Here is an 8,683-nt window from a genome sequence, read left to right as displayed (position 1 = left end):
CAAGGTCATCAAATGAGAAATTAGTTTATAAGCAGGACTGTAACCGAATCAGGGACTCCTAGTGCAGCAATGGTATTTGTTGAGTCTCCCCAGAAAAACCTAAATAAAATACACCACCACCACCCTACAGAAGGTTGTGCTTCTGTTTACTGGCTGCTGCAGCTGATGCTGGAGTTTCCATCCCCTCTGCCAGCACCTGGAGGAAGACAGCCACTCTTGCTGATTGGCCCATCGCCCTCCAGCACCTCCGCGGCTCCGTGAGGCTGATGCTACACGGGTGTTGCCATCTCGTTTCTGAGCTTCCTCTGCCCCTGGTATTCCTCTCCAGCCTTTTCTCCCATCTGCTCCTGTGCCTGTCCTTTGTCAGGAAGACTGGGTGTGTCTCAGCCTGCCCCAACAAACACCTACCTCCAGGGACCAAACCCCAACCCTGCAATTTGCTCATGCTTTTGCCCTCCAGGCTCTGAGAAACCTTCCCAAAGGGACTCGCAGGGACTCTGCTGGGGAGGAGATAGGGAGGAACTGTTTCCTCAGCAAGCTGATTTCTTTGGCCAGGCCTGTCTTTTCATCTGCATGATCAATGTATAGACAAGCTTCCTGGCGCAGGCCCAACAGGGAGATAATAGCTGCCCTTGCAATAGTGATCCTTCACCTACTCGTTTTAGAAATGTTTTTTTTGGAAGCTGTCTCTGGAAGTGCTGGAGCTGGTGTTGTCCATGACAAGCGATGTCTCTGAAGACAGACTCCCCCTCTGACAGTCTGTCTCCAGGAATCTAGGTAAGGTCTGAAGCCCTGGGACTCTTGAAGCTGCCTGCCGCCCTCGCCGGCTGCCAGGGTCTGAGTCAACGCTGTGGGGAAGTAGCAGGTCCCCTCACGCTCTGCCCTGGCTTGCCTGTCTGAGGAGGGTAGGCGAATGGGAGGGATGCTAACCAACCGCCCTGTGTATGCACTGCGGTTTCCTGGTCTGTCTTTTTACGTGCCTTTATCCAACTCCTAAGAGGGTCCGCTGGGCTCCTGTTGGTTTTTGTTCTCCAAAATAATTTCCAAAAGTATTTACTGAAATTAAAAACAAAAATTCTGTCGTTTTTGTTCCTATCGTTAACCATTAACTGAATTTTGATAAAACCTGAGGAAACAGTTCATTTTTAGATTATCATTAGACGGGCTGGAGCCCTTCATACCTATTAGCCCGCCACTGCTCTCCTAGCAAAAAGGCCTTGTCTTTACTGACAATCGTAGATGCTTGAAAAACACATCCTATAAAAGCACTTTTCACTGTATTCAGATGCTAGGTCCAGCACAAACCCATGTTCACTGGAGATTTAAGAACAAGCCTATGTATTTATTAGCAGAACCTGAAAATAATTCCTGTGGAGATGGCACCTCTCATAACCCTCATTTTCAGGCTTTAGCGCACGTTCTTCTCATGAATTCTGAGTTCTGACTTTTGGGGGCCATGGCCGCTTGCTGGGGCAGGAAGGAAGAAAACGAATAAATCTCCTGAGCTTTGTATGGTAGATGCCAAAAAACTTTAGGGCCCTTGGGGAAGGTAGGAAGGCGTTAAGCAAGAAAGAAGGAAGTGTTTGGTAGTCACTGTGCCCCAGTGGCAAAAATGTGAGAAAGTGGTTTGCATAAAAGTGAGAAAGTGGTTATGACAAATTCTGCTTTGCATTAGATGGGATTGGTTTTCCCCTTCCTGATACATGCACTTACCACAGCGCACTTCATACTCTGAGTTTTCTTAAAGCAAGTTTCAGCAAGAAGCTGGAAAGGCCGCTCAGGAAGTAGGTCGAGCTGGCAGCGATCGGGCTGCTCCCCGGCATTTGGCAGCGGTCCACAGTGGGGGCAGCCGGGGTGCCTGCCTCCCGGGCGAGAACACTGGGGAGGCTGGAGGTGTCTTCGGGTGTAAGCGGCAGTTCAGAGGAGTCAGTACTCCCATGAAGACTCAGAAATGGAAGAAGTATATGGAACCCCAGAAGTAGTTCATCGGTCAGAAGGGATGGGGACAACACAGCTTCTGGGAGTAGGAACTGAATGTTGATTGTCAGTTGGGCTCTGGCACCTGGAGAAGACTCTCTTGGTTGAGGCTGTCTTCTCTCTGANATCCGTTCAAGTATTAGTCTCTGGAGTTGGAAGAGTGTGCAGTCCTCTTGTGGCAAGAGACCCCAAGAAGATCAGGAGGCTGGGCTGCTAGCTCTGGTCAACCTGGGGTGAGCCCTCCACTTCCTGTTGACCCTCATGCTTCTGGTGTGCCTGGCCTGCAGGTCACAGCCCCAGGTCTAATGCAGGAGCCAAGAGAGAGCGAGGGGTGACATGAAATGACAGGCATGGGCTTCCATATTTTTTGTCATTAGCCTTGTTCCTTGTGATCTGTCTGGGTGGCTGAAGACAGCTGGGGGTGGTGTGGTAAGAGATGGACTTTTCTGCAGAATTATGTGCACCCTGGGATAAGATGTGAGAGATGCTACTGTATGGCCGGGTGACGGGCCCGCAGTGGCTCATGAGTGCAGCTGAGGGCCGGTGGGGGGAAGAAGCAAATGAGGTGCAGCAGGTAGAGAAGCCAGCAGAGATGTGCTGTAAAATTAATTCACAGTAAAAATTCAGTTAGAGCACTTGGGAGTACCCTTCTGAGATGATGGGTCCCGATTGGACCTATTGCCTCAGGTGTCATGCCTGTGGTTATGTAATCACATGGCAAGAGGGACTTTGAAGATAGTTACTAATCAGATGGCTTAAAATAGCGATTATCCTGGATTATCCAGAGGGGTGATGTAATCGTGGGAAGCAGAAATCAGAGCTGAAGGATGAGGACTGGATCCACTCTTGCTCTCTTGAAGATGAAGGGGGCTATGGGAAAAACCGGAGAAGGAAATGAATTCTGGAAGCCGAATTTGCCCAGAGGCTCCAGAGGAGAAGCCCAGCGGAGCCCCACTGGGCCTGGACTGCTGACCACAGAATCGGGAGATAAATGAGTGTCATCAGAAGCCACGAAATTTGTGGGCTTTTGTTGTGGCAGCAAACAGAAAGCTAATACGGCCATTGTCTCCATGAAGATTATATCCTCCAAGCCAGTGCTGCTCAGACCTAGTGTGTATATGATTCCCAAGGGATCCTGTTTAACATGCACATGCTGATGCAGCAGCAATGTCAGGTGGGGCCTGAGATCTGCCATCCTAATAAGCTCCCGGTGCTGCTGCTCTGAGGACCACAGGTGAGCACAAAGCTCTTGTGTACCGTCAGGGTCAGTGCAGTGCCTGGAATTCAGGGCCCAGGCAAAGGAGGGAGGAAATGGGGGCTGAGAGAAGAAAGGCCTGGGCCAGATACTGTTCAGCTGTGAAATAACAGAGGTGGAGGAGGCCAGGGGCGCTGGGTTGTGGGCCCCTGGCCTGCAGCTAGACAAGGCCACCCTGCACAGCAGGCAGGGCCGGGCAGGAAGGGCATGTTTTCACGGGTGTTGCTCTCTCCTGTGGCCCTGTGGGAGGACAAAGGCCTGCAGCCATGGGTCTAGCTTCCTGAGGACCACATGGTACAGGCCTGGCCGTTAACAAGGTCCTGACCAGCTCCCCCATTTTCCCAACTGAATGAAAGGTAAGCTTCTGGAGGCCACCAGCTTGCAAGTGAAGAGGACTCACGTCATCAGTGAAGAAAACTATGCAAAGTTGCTATCAGTCCTTAGAAGGAATGGACTCACTTGTTTAAGAGAAAAAATGTTTATTAAGTAACCAGTGTGTGCCAGGCACTGTACTAGGACCTTGGGATTATACTGGGGATCAAAACAAGATCCCTGCCCCCAGGGAGGTTACAGCCTAGCAACTACAACCACAGTAAGGCCGAAACTACATCTGGGAGGCTGTCTGAGTGGTGATTGTCCTCTCTGCTCTTTCAGGAGGGTGATGGCTTCTGGAAGCCAAGTGCTGAGGCCAGAGCAGGTCTGTGTGCTTGTCCGCATGCTTTGCTCACCTTCAGTCCCCAAATGGGCTGGGTTGGCTCTCAGCCCGGTCTGTGGAGCCTCTTTCTGAGGAGACAAGTTGGAACTGATCATAAATTCCTTTAAGTCCGGAGCCACCCAGAGGGATGGCAGTCACAGGATCTTCAGGACACGTGCTCTTACTTTACAAATACTCTTAAGACAATAAAGGCTTGTAGAAGATTCCATCAGATCCTTAACAAATAACTCCCATGGACAAGAAGGTTAGCCTGTGTAGCAAGCAGAATTTTAAAATCCATGTAAGTTGGAAAAGAATACTGTGATGTTTATAGGTGTGTTCCAAGTATGAGAAACAAAGATATAGTGCACGGGTGCCTTGTAAACCTAACCATGGTACTTTGACTATCATCCAGACACCGCAGAGAAGTGGCTTTTTAAAGGAGGGCCTGTCCCGCAGTGCATCGGAGGCAGTTTGCTAATGGGGCACCTGGAGTGATGTGGTTCCATAACAGACCCCAGGCATCAGCCAGACTCGGGGAGCCCCAGACCTCTGGCTGCTTTACTAGCGGAACCCCAAGTAGCAGCTTCCTCCCGTGTTGAGAGACTGCAGATGCCAACAGCAGCCACTTGGCCCATGTTCTCTAGACAATCTGAATGGGTTTTGGGGATGTCTTTTCTATGACGATCCTCCTGATGAGGGGTGGCCTGGGGCGACGCAGAAGATGGCACAGCCTGTTCTCTGAACTGTCAGAGCACAGACACACCCAGTCCAGTCTTTCAGAGGACGGCCTGTTGCCCTTTTAACCTCTCCATGTGCTCTGTCGCCATATTTTGTGTGACTCATAATGACAGGCCTCCTAAATGAGCGGTCCTCCCCCAGGTAGCGCTCATGTCCACTCATACTGCCAGGCTCCCGCTGTCCCCCCTGCCTGTCAGGATGGGCTCTGCTGCCACTGTTCTGCCCCAGGGACAAGCGGCTCAGAGTTGGCCTGCTCTACTTGGAGACCTGTCCTGGTGGCGGCCCTCAGCTGGTCAGTGTTTGTCTTCAGTTCAGACTTGATCATTCATGCTGTTTTGTGACGCTGAACTATCACGTCTGCAAAGTGGATTTTCTCTGTTGTGATTGTCAGCCCCTCGAGCGCAGGAACCTGCGCTCTGGTGTTCTGTAGTCCCGTCCCCTCAGGCTGAGCCTCTGATAACATCCCACATCCCGCAGTCTGGGGAACTCGAGGCACCTGCACTTGTCATCAGTGGCACCGACTTCTGGCCAGATTAAATTTGCTCTAGTTCNTGGAACTTAGTGTCTGTTAATAGTAACTCTTGGACTTAGTTCATAATTTCCAATATGGTGCCATTCATATACTTAGGAAATTACAGCATATATGCCTTACCCTAAGCATCTCATCATTATTCAGATACACATTTCAATATTTCACAATTTCTAAATGTTATTTTCACAGAAGGTATAAAATACAAGTTTAAGTAAAAGCCTGCCAACGTTATGATTTAGGTACAAACCAAGTGAGCAGTTAAGAGTCTGTTACACCTGGGGACCTAGAGCATGTGACCTTGACTCTGAGCCTCAGTTCTCCTCTCTATAATGGATCCTGCCCTCTTAAGGGTTCTTAGGCCTAAATGAGGTAAATATCAGTTCAGTGTGGTATCTGGCTGGAAATACACACTGAGATAAGCTCAATAAACTGCAACCCAAAGAAACCCTTTTTTACATTTTGGTGAACATCTCTGTTTCTGTGAATTCAGCTCATATATTAAGAAAACTAGGTTATATACAAAAGCAGTTGATGCAGAAAAGCACTCATATCAAAGTGATTGTTTTTTCTCTGACACAAAATGCTATTTTAGACTTAAAACTTTTTTTTTGATTACGCAGTACAAATGTTAAGGTGGTGTTTGAATAGTGATTCAAAAATGGCTTCTCTAGTTTCTCTTAGCCTTGTTATCTCCTGCTCTTTTCACATGTCTTTGATCTGGGTCATTAGAAGATGCCCTTTTTGTGAGGTGTCATCACTCTGTGCTGTCTTCCCTGTGTCACTTGTCTTGTTTCTCTCCCCCATGTGTATATACTACTTCATGACAGTTAATGACATAAAAAGTAGGACTTCTCAGAAGAGTCTTAATTTTGCTGTAGTGTTTCATATATGCTTTCAAAATTAGAAATTAATTTATTCATGTCTAGAATTCAGGCATTTAGTAATGCTTTAATTAGTGCTCAGTAACCTTGCCACTGATTTTAACCATTGTTGTCTACTCGTGTTAAAATTACAGTCATTAAAATTAGGTCTATTCAGAATGTGTTCGTGAGAATTTTCATAAGTTGCTTATTAAGAATACTAGAGATAACTAATAAATAGCATGAATGCATTTGGTAGTTGGAAGGCAAATAAGATTTTACAGACAGTGTACGAGTAGATCTGCTGGGACTCTCTCGGGGAAACGGGGTACACCAGGAAGTGTAAGAGCAGTCAGGATAGTTTGCGTCAAAGGGATTAAATCAAGATGAGCAATTCTCTTCTCAAAAATACACTTGTAATTAATGCATTTGGAGCAGCATTGTACTTTCCCAATACTATTCATAATCGATACTGCTTTAATATAAATGTTTTTAAAATTGCTTTTTGTGACCTAAAAAGGGTTTTGTTTTGTTTTTCTTTCAACTTTAGGGTGATGACAATGTAACTCTAACAGTTTATCCTCCTGGTGGAATTGTAGACTTAAAATATTTTCCATATTATGGGAAAAAACTGCATGTAAGTATTTAGAAGTTCTTAAGTGGTTGTGACTCTTGGGAAATTGGCACATCTGTATTAAAATGTCCCTTGTCTGGTGTAGGTACACAGATGTCTTGTATAACTTGTGCATCATCTATTCTGGTTTTTAAATACCAATGTTGATGGCAAATCAAGATTCCACAATCTACAATTCAAAACACAAAACCCAAGCAGAAAATAGCATTTTCTCTTTCATTATTTGGGATGCGGGTATTTAAAGAATGTAGAGAAGTCATAAGGAAATAAAGCTCATTACCCAGAGATCACTATATTGTAGTCTCATTTCTTCCATATTTTTTCTTTAAGTATATGAATATAAATATTATTTTATAAAATTAAGATCATACTGTATATATACTTATAAAACTTTTTATTTTGAAATGATTTCAAATTTAAAGGGTCTAGAATAGTAGAAAGAATTCCTGTAGACCCTTTATCCAGAGTTCCCAAATGTTAATATTTTTACCTCGTTGGTCTTAATAAGTCTCCATTTATATATAATTTTTTTCTTTGAACCATTTGGGACTAAGTTACAAACATGGTGTCTCTTTATACCAATTGCTTGAGTGTTATTTCCTAAAAATGAGGACATTATCTTATGTAACCATAATATAGTTATCAAAGGAAATTAACATTATTAGAGCATTATTATCCAGTATTATTATAGACCTTGTTGAGATTGTACTGGTTGTCCTAGCAATGTCCGTTATTGGAAAAGGAAAAGTGTTTTCCTGGTCCTAGACATCACACTAGTAACTATAACCTGGAACAGTTCTTCAATCTGTCTGTTTCATGCCCTTATACTCTTCAAAAATGAATACAGGCCTTTTTTGGCTTGCTTTGTTTATGTTCCTCAATTTGAGTTTGTCTGATGGCTTTCATGATTAAATGTAGGTTGTACATTTTTGGCAGGTATGCTGCAGAGGAAATGTTAGGTCTATTTTAGAAAAGCATATCAGGATGAACATGGTTTTGATGAGTCCCATTACTGGTGATGGTGACTTTGAACACTTGGTCATGGTGGTGTCAGCCAGGTTTCTCCATTGCAGAGTTACTGGGTTTTTTTCCTTTTTTTTTTTTTTTTTTTAGAGTTTGTAGCAGAGAATAGTTTTATTAGAGCAGAAAGTTACAGCTCTCAAAACGAGAGGGAGTCCCGACTGGGGTGCCCCTGTTTTTTTCCTTTTTAATCGATAAATATCATGTGAGGAGACTACTTGGAGAGTCTCTAAAATTCTGATTCTCCCATAGCCTTAGCATTTGTCAGTTCTTGCCTGAATCAGTTAATAATAGGATTGTTCTCAAATGTTTTTTCTAATTCCATCTTTCCTTTTTCCATTTACTAGTTGGCATTCTACTCTAAGGAAGAGCTCTTTCTTCTCCACCCTTTATTATTTATATCAGTATATTTTCATGGATTCTTATTTTATTCAGGGATTATAATCTGTTATAATAATTTATTTTGGTGCTAAAATTGCCCCAGATTTGGCTGATGGGAGACATTCAGGCTGGCTCCTCGGTCCTTTTGACGCGCTCCCGTGATTCTTGGAGCACTTTCTTTCTTTCTGGCACCACTAGATATTCCAGGTTCATCTTGTACGTTCCCTGTCCCAGCCCTGGCATCAGCCCCTACTTCCTTTTAGTGAAGAATTGTATTTAGAAAGCACAGTGATAGTAAAGCAACTGAATATAGTTGCACTGACTTACACAGCAATCATAAATAGGTATATAGGAGACCTAAATAACATAATAATGTAGATCGTCTGCATATTTACCAAACATAATATGTAGAGAATATAATACATATCCTTCTCAAGCACTCCTGGAACAGTCATAAAAATTTATAAAAGATGCATCCTAAAGTTCCATAATAGAAATATATTACAAATGTTAATTTCTGATCATGATGCAGTAAACTAGAAATTATTCCAAAAGAGGGAGCGAGTAGAAACCTATTAAACATCTTTTT

General features: G+C 44.3%; 1 protein-coding gene across 1 annotated transcript in view; it reads left to right on the top strand.

Annotated features, from left to right (window-relative positions):
• The window catches only part of ATP1B3 (ATPase Na+/K+ transporting subunit beta 3), a 50,203-nt gene extending 43,480 nt beyond the window's left edge, over positions 1-6,723 (top strand). The window contains exon 7 of the mRNA XM_019645956.1: positions 6,610-6,723. Coding sequence (XP_019501501.1) covers positions 6,610-6,708 — 99 coding nt within the window. The 3' untranslated portion in view covers positions 6,709-6,723. The remainder of the gene's footprint in view (positions 1-6,609) is intronic.
• The last annotated feature ends 1,960 nt before the right edge of the window (positions 6,724-8,683 follow it).

The sequence above is a fragment of the Hipposideros armiger genome, unplaced genomic scaffold (genome assembly GCF_001890085.2).
Source record: "Hipposideros armiger isolate ML-2016 unplaced genomic scaffold, ASM189008v1 scaffold_96, whole genome shotgun sequence".
Lineage (NCBI taxonomy): Eukaryota > Metazoa > Chordata > Mammalia > Chiroptera > Hipposideridae > Hipposideros > Hipposideros armiger.
Note: the sequence above shows the minus strand (reverse complement) of the source record. Positions and strands in the feature narration are given on the sequence as shown.